The 13,797-nt window shown below is 38.2% G+C and overlaps 2 protein-coding genes across 2 annotated transcripts in view; one reads left to right on the top strand and one right to left on the bottom strand.

Moving 5' to 3' along the window:
- Positions 1 to 13,797, top strand: part of LOC129732216 (protein tiptop) — a 519,376-nt gene that overhangs the window by 103,951 nt on the left and 401,628 nt on the right. The window lies entirely within an intron of this gene.
- LOC129732218 (myosin heavy chain, striated muscle-like) lies at positions 3,185 to 6,681 on the bottom strand. The gene is made up of 4 exons (XM_055692867.1): positions 6,462 to 6,681; positions 5,800 to 6,399; positions 3,958 to 5,742; positions 3,185 to 3,899 (listed from the first exon to the last, which is right to left on the bottom strand). The coding sequence occupies exons 1-4, from the start codon at positions 6,666 to 6,668 to the stop codon at positions 3,339 to 3,341; spliced, it is 3,153 nt and encodes a 1,050-aa protein (XP_055548842.1). The 5' UTR covers positions 6,669 to 6,681; the 3' UTR covers positions 3,185 to 3,338.

The raw sequence follows: 13,797 nt of genomic DNA, 5'->3' as shown, positions 1-13,797 counted from the left end.
CTTGATAACGACCCGACTGGAACGAGGTGACGGGGCGCGCAGCGAGCAAGGTGGCTCGACCGAGCTGCAGTTATGGACCGAATTGAATGGAGACGACTTCTTCGAACAGCAAGGGACACTTCGGCCTGGAGTTGACTGGTAAGGTATCACTAGGGTGGCCCAAAATTATACCATGCCTGGAAACCTGGGGGCTCACCATTCAAATGAAATGGCAACAAAATTGGAAAATGAAATTTTTTTAAGAAGGAAAAACTTTTGAAGATTTTTTTAGGCTACAATACTGACACTTCTAATTTGAATGAAATGTAAAGTTTCAAAAGTTCCGACGGTTTCTTTATGATTTTAAGAGGAATAACTTTGCCTAAGTCAGAAAAGAACTATTTTAATCCTAATAATGTTCTTCGTGGTTTTCTGAGATGAAAAAGAATTCATTTGTTTTTTTTTTTCTGCTGTAACCGTATTCATGAATCGAGGTAATCAATAACTGACTTTTTCGAAGAATTGTTTTCTTACATTTTTCAACTATTATTAGTTCATTTTCCTGTTTTTCATAGGGCTTTGGACGAAAACCATTGTCATTTTTTGCTGCCCCGAGTGCTAGTCTCTCTGAATCTTTTATCACCGTTAAATAATATTACATTATCTTTTCATCTAAAAGTTAATGAATCAAATCTGATGCGCAAGATTTTTTTTCAAAATCACACGAAGCGGTTGTTTATAAGACGCGACTGCGTGTTCAACGTCGAATTACACAGCATGTCTTATGTCAGGGTATTTTTTGTCAATGCGCTTGGGAATACGCTCGATTTGGTTTAATCAATTATTTGGTTTGGAGCGTTTTATTTCAGTGATAATTCTCTCTCAACTATCTGTTTTTATTAATTGATCAGAAGCGGTAATTTTAGATTGCCATCTACCTATGACATGCAAGCATGCAAACAAGACATAATGATCATACAGTAACGGCAGTGGAGTGGAGTGCCTCGCACCATATTTAAAGGAGAAGTGGTAGAATTCATCTTTTCGGGTTTTTCAAGTTTGCTTGTTCTAGTCTAGAGAGGTTGGTTCGCACAGGCTGAGGTTCCAGCGCGTGCAAAATGATCTTGAATTTTGCACGCGCTGGAACCTCAGTCTGTGCAAGGTGTCTTCGACAAAATTTTAGGTTACCTTAAAACAAGATAATTTACCGGAGACATCACGTTTTTTTATCTCTTACTCGTAATATGTAACATTAAGTTTTCTATTAGAAGGCACTAGAAATCACAATTTCCGTTCTAACTTTTTTCGCAGATTTTTCCAAATTTTTAAACCTTCTACTAAGTTATCAGCCATTCATAAACGCATGTGTTTTTTGAGCATTGTTATTTTTTATCTTCCAAAATAAAACAGTTATTTAACATATTTGTTAAAATGCATAGTTTTACATCACATGCAAAAACGCCAATATCTCAGCCCCCCGATAAAATATCAAGGATCTTTCGTCTCAAATCCCGCTTTGCAGTAAAAATTTCAATTCTTGATCAAATTTTTTTTATATATGTTTTGAAGGGTTATATCTAAAAATTATGAGAAAAATAATTTTTTTTTGTCATGTTCAATGGGCTTTATGAGTCAAATAATTGAATGTGATGCTGAACCAAACCATGCAAAGTATTCAAAAACAACCACACAAAAATAAAAAAAATATATGGAAAAGTTTAGGAATCGAACAGCTTTGAAAAAAAGTGCAGAAGAATGGTTTTGTAGCTTGAAAAAGTCATTTTTTCATAAATTACGTTTGGGCAACCTGAAAACAATTTTTTAAAGTCGGAATGTTCTACAAAAATGCTATAAATAACATTATCTTTCAATTTAGGGTTGAGCACCCTGACTTTTTCAACATCGATTTTTTTTTTTTAGAAAGACAGGCAAGTGAACCCGAATATTTCTGTTTGAGAGATATTTCCTGATGATTTTTATTAAATGTATCGTAAAATTGTGTCACTTGGCAGCCATCGTGCTTCGAAAGCCTTTTCAATGTCCAAGAGCGCTATTGCTGTTATCTTGGACATCGACTTATTCCACTGATGTTTGGATGGATGGGGGACCTACCTTTGCGGAACCCAAACTATTCCTCAAGGAGGACGCCATTTTCATCGGTGAATGAGAGCAAACTCTGAATTGTCTTTTCGAACAATGTGGAGAGATAAGACTAAATTTCTGCATGCTTATTTTTATATGTGGCTACTGAAAGTTAAACTTCCGGTAGGCATGCCTTTGTAAATAAGAGCGAATAAAATAACAACAACAACAACAACCTATAAAGTCAAATTGATTGTATTCTTTAGCTTAGGCTGTGATGGGAAAGATTTGTTTAGGTCGAAACATGCGTTCAACAAGGCAAAAATTTTTCAATTGTATAATAGTTCACAAAACCACAATTTTTCGCATTTTAGAAAACGCATAGTTGAAAAAAACTTTTGCACCCTCTGAACAGTTTTTCCTTAAGTTGCCACTATATTAAAGATTGTTTCTAACACCCTAAGCTTTAACTGGATGATAGAGCCTGTAGGTTTCCAGATCTGAAAACTTCATCCAAACAGTTCGATGGCCCTAAGAAAAACTGTTTATTTGCGAACCTCTTGAACTGTACTTGAAAGCGCTCCACTCTGATCGTCCGGACCACTTAGCTTCAGTTCGAATACCATACGCGGTCTAAGGATGACGCATTTTTGTTGTTTATTTGTTTTAATTTAGACTCCAAAACAGCATCATTGAGAATTTTACACTCGAGCTGCCAATAGGAGAATGATTTTATACCCAGTTTTATTAAATAGTGATCCAGCAGGCTTCCGAAAGTGAATAATTATTATGATTTGAATTTATTTATAGGCTCTGCAAATTTTAACGGATTAAAATCCCCTTTTCGAACGTAAATCATTCGCAATCTTTCTCACATCATAATTTAAATATTACAAATCACTGACTACTTTAGAATACCGAAAGCAGTGACAATGTATTACGAACTCCTAATTAAATTCTTCTGTTGTTTTAACGATTTTTTCGCGATTCTGAAGAATAGTTTATACGGTAATGCATTGTTGGATTAGCGTCGTATCTAGAAAACAACCAAAAAACCTATTTGCATCATATCAAAAGAATCTCAAAATAAAAAGATTTATTTAATTTATAAATATAACGCTAAATATTTTGTAAACTCTTCTAGCAAATACAACCGGTGAAAAACTGACTAGAATCTATTCAGTTCACTACTATTTCAAAATGTTTCTAAAAATTTCCCTTCTCTGCTAACTAAAAAAACAACTCGAATTCTGACCATAGAAATTGGAATTGTCTCTCTACATGTGCCGCTTCTGTCTAGCAACCAACTGCGAGCCATCGGCAAGGTTGCTACTAATCACAACTTCCGTTGGAGTTCTTGGGGCTCTCCATGGAAGCGTTCGACATCGGTCAATCAGCAAACGTTCGTCAGGTTTTTTCGCCCTAACCGAATGTTGCCCAGCTGGTACTGCTGAGCCCTTTGTAAACAAAGAAAACACTCGTGTTTCAGCGTCATCAGCCGTTTTGGCTCTCGATTTCTGTTCTGGTTGTTTTTCTGGTGCGGGTGTTGAGTTAAGCTCGGGTATAGGAAGCTTACGCTTCCATGCTGGTTCTGGAGGTAATCTGGTGGGGATTTCGTCATCCAGCAGCAGTGGATTAGAAGCCGGAACCTGAGCAGAGGGTGCTATCATAGCCATCAGCTCGTTGTTTCCCATCGATTGCATCGTATGCAGTATGTTGCAGTTGTCGCAGAAGGCATCGTCCAACACTTGGACAGTTTTTCCCAACATAAGGTAGCGTTCCAGCGTGGCTCGGTAAATCTCCCGGTGAAGGTGGTCCAACTCCGGAAGGACTAGGATCTGAGTTGAACACATTTTTGGAAGGACTGTTTCATCCTATAGTAATTTTAATACTTACATTGATACCATGCTTGACAATCTTCATCGCAATAACTTTAGTCCTGCAAGGATCGGCATACTCAAGGGAAACAGTATCACCAATCCCGGCAAAGCTTTCGTTCAAACGGTTTATTACTTCATCGGCTGTAATGGATAGTTTTCTTGCTTCTGCAGCATCTTCCGTTTCTTTTTCCACTTCTGATGTGGATTCCGATTCTTCATCCCCTTCGTCCCCACTGGAATGTACCGATTTTTCATCAACATCTTCTAACGTAGCATCAGCTATGGGGGAATCTTTTTCGCTGGTAATAATTTGGTTAATTTGATCGATTATTTCATCCTCGTTTTCTGTCATGTCTTTCTCAGGACCTGCATCTTTTTGTTCAAAATCAAATATTCTTTGTTGGTCTGCGGATAGTTTAGCTTGAAGATCTTCAATTTCTGTTTGATTTTTTTGTAGCGTATCATCTAGCTCAGTTTTTCCGGCAGAAGCAGAGTCGATTGCTTCTGCTGATTTCAAACTAGTATCAATTGAAGGTAGAAGATTATCTGCTCTCACTGACGGTAAGCTCGAATCCACTAGAGGTACATCCACTTTAGCTACGTCGTCTGATACTGTAGTTAGTAAAGCTGCTTCAACTCTAAGTGACTCATCTGCTGGTTCAGTTGATAACAAATGAGCATCAAGTGTAGGAGCATCGGTTTTTAACTGCACAGATTCGACTGTTGCAACTTCCTCTGCCAAGCGGCTGATTTCGGCTTCCTTCGCCTCCAGCGTATTGTTAGCTGCCTGAAGTTCCGCTTGTAGCGCAGCCACAGTTTCCATCAGTTTTCCTTGTTCACCTGCATTCTCTATCAGCTGCTTGTTACTAGCATAAGCGGCGTCCAGTTCCTGCTTCAAACGGTTAACTTGTTGCTGCAGTTCACTGTTGAAATTTTCGAGCGCTTTTAGTGCGGAACTATCACCTGAGTCGCTAGCCTGCCGAATAAACTCTTGTCTAGCTTTCTGAAGTTCAGATTCGGAAGCTTCCAGCTCGGCCAACTTTTGCTGCTGTGCTTGTTCCAGGTTGTTGATCTTGGTTTGCTGGTCAGAAGCCGCTGCTTGCAGTTGAGTGTTCTGTACGGACATCTTTTCCAACAGCTCGGCCTTTTGAGATAATTCTTTTTTTACTTGTTTGAGTTGTTGTTGCAATTCTTCTATTTGCGAGTTTGCAGAGCCACGATCGGCTGAAAGTACAGCAGATTCGGTTTTGTTCAGCTGTTCAAGTTCCTGAATTATATTTTGAGCTGCTGTCAGGTCTGCTGTCAACTGTTCCGCCTTCTTGCCTTCCTCTTGGAGTTTCGCACGAACGTCTGATAACTCGTTTTCAAGCACTTCAAATTCATTTTGAAGAGTTTTCTTGTTCGCTAATTCAGCTTCAAGTTCAGCTTGACACTTGCGAAGTTGCTCAGCGAGCTGTCGGGCCTGTTCGACAGATTCGTCCAACCCAGAGGATGACTGCATTTGCTGTCGCAATGATTGTAGTTCATTAACCAAAGATTGACGTTCTTCTTCATTTCGTTTCTCTCTCTTCTGATGACTCTGGTTCAGATCAGCAATCTCTCTTTCCAATCGTTTACAGTTTGCGCAACTGTCTTCCTCAATGGACCTTAAAGGTTGTGAATCAGCTTGATAAGTAATTCTTTCGGTCAAGTGCTCCTCGTTAATCCGTTCATCTCTTCTTATACTTTCCGAGCGCTGCCTAGCAGCTGACGTAAATTCACTTCTATGTTGCATTTCTTGATATTGCTTATCGTAGAGATTCTAGAATTAAATAAATAATAACAGACTGCTTCTGGAAGTGAGTTCAACCTAACTTACCAACAAATGTTCCATAGCTTCCTCAGCCTGTTCCCGCTGTGCTTGTTCGTTAGCAAGTTGACGTTTCAAGTCCGCAACTCGATCATGATTGATGAAAGCAGCTTCCAGCTGTTCCTTTAACTCACGCTTCTGTTTGCGCAAGTCCTCGTATTGCGCTTTAAAGATCACCAATTCAGCCTCTAGTCGTTCACAGTCTTTGGCTCGCATACGGTTGAAACTAGCTTCCGCCTCGGCATTAGCAAGTCGCACTTTGTCGGTAACTTCCAGTTGTTGTTTCTGCAGCTGACACCGCAGAAGGTTGTTTTCTTTCGCTAGCAGATCGTATCGATCGGCTCGATCCTTTAAACTTACGATCACTTCCTCCAGATCGCTAATTTGCTGTTCGAATTCGCTACGCTCCTGTTCCAAAATGGCTGACTGTCGCTGGATCACATCAAAATCCTGTGAGTTTTGTTGTACGGCTTGTAGTCGACCGTCCAGCTGCTGGACGGTTTCATTTTTTCGCCTGACCTCTGCCTGTAAACTAAGGATGTAATCCGCCAGATCGTGTACTTCCATGTTGACCAGATAGTCTCTGGTTAATTCGAACTGACCTTCGGGCTGTAAATATAATTTGAAGTAAATTATTCTGTTTCAGTTGAAAAGGCAGAGAAATAATCTACGTGAAGCATAGCTTTTTTAAACCGAGCCTTGTGAACTACGTCCAGAATATAATTGGACCGTTTCTTCTTATCCAATGCCCACGCTCTACCATCGGTACAGAACTCGTAGGTCATCAGTGCTCCATCGCTACGCTTGCGTTCCGGCGGTTTGGGTTCTTCATTGCGAAACGTCACATTGAAGAAGTCCCTCTGGGTGGTGTATGACATGTTTTGGGCATCAATGAAACGTCAACTGCTGCAGGTATTCGTTTGTTACTGACCGGGGTTTTTGGTTGCTTGGATTTCTGAGTATTATTTTTAGTATTTTTACAATCAAGTTATTAAAACTCATATTTGCTCATATTTGAAGTGATGTTTCTTTAAGTGAGTCATACATTTCTTTAGTTTTTCTGGCCAAATTTGCGGGCAATTGAATTTTTGGTCACTTGGTGGCAGCTGAAACATTGTAGCAGTAAGGTTGTTTTAACAACAAAATTGAGTCCGTATTTCATTAACGAATCAACAATTTTGGACCAAACTGTAAAAAAATCATTCAAAAAATTTGCCAAAATTTCCTTGAAGATAACAACATAACCCACTTTGAATATTCCAAGAATACCGAGGAATGTTTTTTATATTAAATCGAAACCTTTTCTCAAATAAGTATTCGGTACAACTGGTGTGTAAAATTTGTCTGCATTGCACCTTATGGGTTAGACATCAACTTTCGCCCTATAGGTCGCCATGCCTTGAGTAATACTGACATATAAGTGATTTTAGATCTCCTAGGTTCAAAATTACCACAAATTTTGATTTTATGTTTCATCCCGCTTACGCTTCATCCCGTCACTAAAATTTGAAGTTTTTCTTTATATTTTTAACAGCCTTTCAAGAAAAGAAAGTCGCTACCTCCGATTTCAGTTGCTAGATGTGATCCTGGTTCTGGAAATACCAATATTCGAAACATTTGAATATTTTCTTCAATTTTACCTAGCTTTGGAAAGTTGAAAGTTGCCGTCTTGAATATTTACTGTGAGAATCAAACGCTAAACCTGAAGCTCTGATCCTGGTTTTCTCCACACCATCTCTTTCATAAGATCATAAGAGCTTTATTTTAGTTTCATCCGTATATAGAACCTTGTTCCAGTTTGTTTACAAATGCCAGTTCTTTCCTTCTATTTGACATTTTTATTAAAACACTTCCAAAGGTCAATTAAAAACAAAAATAATAACATACTGACAACAAACAAAACCTAAGCTTATTCGCAATCGTTTTCCTTACAAGGTTATTTATTTAGAAGTATCAAAAGTAATAGGGATTATTCCACTCCAATAAATAAGATTTTTACAAACTAATCTTATTTTCCACCGTAGTAAACCGCTAAAAGAATTATTAAATATTAAGCAAAACATTTTTCAGAAAATTTACTTGTGCGTAGTTAGACAAACATTTTTGTAGCTGATGAACAGCTAGTGAAGTTGCTCAAGGAACCACGTGTATGGCTACTTGAGATTAGTTTGTCATCTTCAGTGTCCAACAATACAGTAGATACCGTTCTGTATGGATCGATAACGGCGCCGGCCACGTTCTTACGATCGCATCGTTAGGGTATGGAAGGATGCTGAAGGAAGATGGAGAGTTAAAGATGTAGCAGTGGTTGTTGTCGGAGACCGAGTTTTACTCTGCATCTCTACGACTGCGACGCAAAGGGAGGGTTATGTCACCGTGGTAAGTGACTGAATCGGACAGCGTTGCGCGCGGACTTAACTCATTCCGAAGACGAACGGTGAGTATTTTACTTGTCAGACCCTGTGGGTCTACACGAGCGACGCGCGCGAATGCAATTCACCACCCGAAGCATCCAGATGGTTAAATATTTGTTTATTACTATTCCCGAGTATCCTCGAAAAATATGTTTCAGCAGGCGCGCGTTTGACAAGTATACGCGCAATTATACAATCAGCGAGGACGATCTTCGGCATAACGATCAGACTAAGACTATCTCTGCATTTCTGTAATTGCGGTGGAAAGGTTTGTGTTCACCATGGTGGTTGGCGAAATCAGATAATATAGCGCGTGAAGCTGGCTTATTACGAGAACGAACAAGCGAAGAGCATCTTTCTTGCCAAGTATTGCGGTCATTTGCATACGTCGCGCACGAAAAAGCATCCAGGTATTACTCCTTAGTACCTTCAAAGAAGCAAACGCATTTCTACCGATGCGGTTCTTTGGGGAATACACATAACGTTTTTCTAACCACGAAATTATCAACCGAACAAAATTTCGGCTAAACGGCCACAGAATAAATATCTGGGTATACCTCGCGAAGTCACTACATTCCGAAGATATTCATATCAGCAGAACTTTCCCGGGCCGAAAACGCCTTTGCACCGAAGCATTATGCACTACCGTTCTATTTCCTCATTTTTATACAGACACGGGGTCACGAAATTTCACGCCGACTCTCTTTTCATTTTCGGTGCAGGTGTTACCTACTAAATTGAAAAATGGCAGAATAATTTAAATAGTGCATATACTGCAGGTATAAATATATTGATCAGAATATAGTTTTAGGTTTTGTTGACAAAATGCCGAAATAATCATAATTGGGACATAACATATGAAACCACTGTTCAAAAGCAAGAAAAATCAAAAGATTGAAGCCTCATATATCGGCCGCGACCCTCCAACTCTCTGGGTGACAACGTCTCTTGCCAATAGAGCCCTACTTGGAGCCTGACCGCGCACATCCGTGGTAATTAGCGAGTTCCAACCGAAATCTACTCCGATGTGAATTACTTTTTACAAAATAAGTGGACGCGTTTACTTGTCCAAATGTCCACCATGAGTATCAAGTCTCGAATTCGCTACATTCGTCCTGGAAAGCCGTATTCAAGCAAAATCCACCCAGATCGAAGACGCGACCATGCCGAAACCTTACGCACAAATCCGCCGTTAAGCCGTATTTATTTATTCTACATAACCCACTTGATTAAGTGGATTCAACATCGTGAACTTTTTTATACCTAAGCAAACGCTCAGGGGCACGGTGTTCTGTTTTCCCTCTTATTTCCTTTTTCTTTTTATATAGAAGGCTCTCGTTTCGCATTGCCAGCTTATAACTATTACATAGTTGACTGAAAATCAAGCCTAATAAGTTAAGGTTGCAAAGCAAAAAATTCGTAAATGATAATAAATGAAAAGAAAAGGAAAATACTAAAATAATATTGGTAGAAGGGGACTAATGATGGTGATCGGCGATAAACATTCGATCTTTTTAGCGTGTGAGTCAACTTCGTCTTTCAGTCGATTGTAACAATTATCGTACGATAACCAATTCGGAGATTCGCTGAGATAATTTATTCTCTCTCAGAGATTGAATTTCCAACAGCTCTACAAAACGCTGATGGAATCGAAGTGTCAAAACAAAAGAGAACAATTGCGAGACAATAATTATCGGAAGAGAGAAAAGATTGCGATCGCTTGAACAATTATCCCCCATTATTTCTGAGTCGCAAGTGTTGACAGTAAAATAGATTTTTCATCGTTTAACAAAATGTTTCCTGCTATTGACATTGTCAACTCAATGTACCTTTGTTCGTCGGTTTTATATCCATCAAAGGTTTGTTCACTGATGTATGTTGGTCGATGTCGAAAAATTTTGTTTAAACAAGCAACAATCTGCACACATTTTGGGAAAAATCGCGTAAATGTAGATAGATTCATAAAAAAGTTTGCAAGTTAAGCAAAAATAACAGTGAATGTTTGCAAATTGAAAAAACAAAATCCGTCACGGATTCTGAAAATCTGCATTTCACAGACAAATCTGTAAGTCTGATATCCCTGTTTTTTACTGCCTTTCAGTTGTTCTACAGGTTGCAATTTTTTCCCTCTCTGAGTTTTTGGTTTGCGATACAATTTTACGATTATCGAGACACTCTCACTCACAAAATGATTGGAACCAAAGATTTTCATTCCACGGCTCGATCGGAACGGGAGACGAAATGAATTACCGTTTGAAACCGCTGAGAGAATCGAGAAAGCGTATGAACAAGCGACGATAAACTCGCATACAGTTAACAGGCTATGAAGTTCACAGAGTTTTCTTTCGGCAGTTTATTTGTTACACAAGTTCTCTTCTCGAGAGACGATACATAAAATCGCGTATTATGCGTGATCAGAATTCAATAGGATTTTATCGTGATTATTCTCTGATACGATTTTGACCATCCTTGGAGGGGACTAACATCAAAATTAAAGTAAATTCAAAATTGCGATGTTATATGATAGAAAATGCGAGTAATATAAGTAAAACAGTGGAAAATGTGGAATACTGACTAGAAACAAGAATACTGACTAGAAACAAGAGATTGTGGACTTAATAAAGTAAAAAGCATACTAAATATATACACTTAAACGTAGATTCACTACCCGCCATAAGTTTGGAGTCGCTTCACTGAATATTTCAGCGCCCCAAAAAAGTTTAGCATCACCCAGAATAGGCAAATATATTTTGTTTCCCATGATCTTTGCTAGGTCAGCTTTCAGCAAACTCCTTCGAAAGAATATTGAGTATAGGTTATGTTTCCATTAAATTCTACTACAAAAAATCGAATACCCTTTAATCGAATACCGTCCGCAGATACGTATTTCGGTTGCTTCATACAACCATCATCAGTGCTTATGTGGACTGTTGAAGAGCATAACTGAGTAACCCTCTTTTTATATGCGTGTAGGTAGAAGTAGGTAGGCGGAAAATTCCTAAATTGAAGTTAGGTAGTCATATGTTGTGGTTGTTTTTGTCCTGTACTGGATCTAGGGTTTTTGGGTAGAATTTTGAAAAGCCATGAAAAATGATTACCTACGTCTTTATTGAGCAGTGTGGATGGATGTTGTTTGTAGATTTCTAAACTTTCAGATACGTCCAATTTCCATAAATTATTAACGGGGCTCTTTAAAACGGATTCCCAGGTTTCTTTTGGTTTGCCCAATATAATCTTTGTTGCAGTGGCAACAAGCAATTTTATAAACCCCTGCTTTCTTTATTCCATCAATTGAGTCCTTAGTGGAGCCCAATATTGTTTTGAGTTGGGTATTTCTACTAGTTTAGACGATATTCTTGCCAAATCCAAGGATGCCATTTTATGCTAGGAGGAATGACTAGAAGTGGTGAGTATTACCCGTTTTGTGTTCGTGGGCTTCCTAAAAATCTCAATTTCTTAGTCCTTAGACTTTCTAACAACAACAACGTCTAGAAAGGGAAGACTATTGTTTTGTTTCTTTTTAATAGTTAATTTTACATCTCTGTGAATATTTTTAATGGATGTGAAAATCGTTTCAATTTCTGTCTCTCTCAAAATACAAAAAATATCATCCACATTATCTCCACCACCGGATTGGTAAAAGGTTATTGGTTTCTAATTTGTTTTCTGTGTTTACCATGAATAGCTCACATAAGAAGGGTAAAGGGGATTTCCCATTGGTGCTCCTCTTGCTTGTTGTAAAATTTACCTAAAAAGTGAAATAATTTTATTTCATACAAAGCCGGGTTAGTTTCATGAGACTCACGACTTTTGTTTTTCGAAAGGTCAAGCGCTTCCGGATGGTGAATAGTTTAGTACAAGCTTCCAGTGTTATGTGACGCTAGTGTGAACGCAATTCTTGGTATTTTGAGATCAACTTATCTCACGATTCCTCTATTCTAGTAAGATTCCGTTATCAGCAAAGTTGTTCCAGAAGTTGTTTCAAGCCGACACCAGCCTCGTACGCCTGCAAGAATTACTGTAGCAATATGGTCACCATGCGGCGCTAGTGTATAAGTGGTTCATTATGTATTACTGTTTGAAAGTTAACACGGATTACTTAATCGTTTGTCTGTAGTTGAGGTCGCAAGCTAACTTTTTCAGAAGGTTAGTGTGCCTGTAATTTTTAGTATTTCGACCTTAACTTATCCCGCAATTCTCATGTCCTAGAAAGTTGCGGTCGTTGATTAGCGCCACAGGTCAATCAATCATTCAAATTAAAATGGTTGATGAAATAATTTACATTGCATAATTATTTCTGAGAAATTTAAATCGCTGAGTTGCTGAATACTGAAACTTTCAAGGTATTTGGATTCTCGAGATTTTTTTGGTTCATAACACTCAAAATGAAACGCACACTAACGTTTCGTGGGTGTCTTGTTCCCAATCGAAATAATTCATAAACCCTTAATATTCTAAACAAGTTTCTTGAGAACCACAGCTTTCTAAGTGAATAGTTGAAATTACTCAAAACTACATGCACACTAGCGCCACGTAGCGGTTTAATGATAAATCATACTTTATCACAACCAGAAGTCTTTATCCTCCTGAGCGACTTTACTGAAATGTACTTTTTTAACTTGTTGGATTTTCGATATCAATTATGTTTAAAATATTCAAAACTATATGCTTAAAAAACACATTAACCTCCTTAAAAACTTTGCTGCAGATGGCAAATTTATAAATGGTCGGATTCACGAGTTAAAGTAGGTTTAAAATACCCAAAACTACAAACACACTAGTGCCGCGATGCGGTTGAATTTCGAAATAAAACATGTACCAAATAAAAGCTATTGACCTTCTGAAGAACATTACAGAAAACAGCAACTCTCTAGGTAGCCGGAATCACTCGATAGAGCAACATAGATCAGCTTATTTTAGGTGATACTAAGCTTTTTGGGGTTCTGAAACATTCAAGCTGGGTGTTACAACACTCCATGGAGCGGTTCCAAACTAATGGAGGGTAGTGCATGAATATTTATATGTAGAAATGAGACAGACACGGAACTTCAACTGGATTGGTACAATGGCTCAGTACTTATCTACGCAACCGACAGATCGCTGTCAAGTTTAGAACGTCGAAATCCACATGTTCTAGCAAAAATTCTGGTGTTCCTCAGGGCAGTATTCTTTGAGCACTGCTTTTTTCTTTGAACATTAATGATATTACTAAAGTTTTACCACCTGGTACATGTACATGATACTAAAACTTTCCTAATTAACAAAATTCCCTCATCTCTAAAAATTCTAGTCCTTAAAGGGCGATTTCAATCAGTTTTTACTTCTTTCAAAAAATAAATTACAAGCTCGTGCAAATTTCCAAGCATATTTATTAAACTTACATCAAAGTTTAAATGACAGGATAAGTTATATGACACCAATCGCCGGGAATGGTTTAAAAAATTTGCCAGCAAATGAAATTGATATCATTTCATCCGTACTTTTTTCATCCGTCAAAAAAGTGAAACTTTGACCATTTTGAGGCACGTGTTCCCGAAGTCCGATTGAGCTGATTTTTTTGGGACTTTTTTTGTTATTCTTTAGAGCCCTTCGT

Source organism: Wyeomyia smithii, chromosome 3, assembly GCF_029784165.1.
Source record: "Wyeomyia smithii strain HCP4-BCI-WySm-NY-G18 chromosome 3, ASM2978416v1, whole genome shotgun sequence".
NCBI lineage: Eukaryota > Metazoa > Arthropoda > Insecta > Diptera > Culicidae > Wyeomyia > Wyeomyia smithii.
This window is presented reverse-complemented; position numbering and strand designations above follow the sequence as displayed.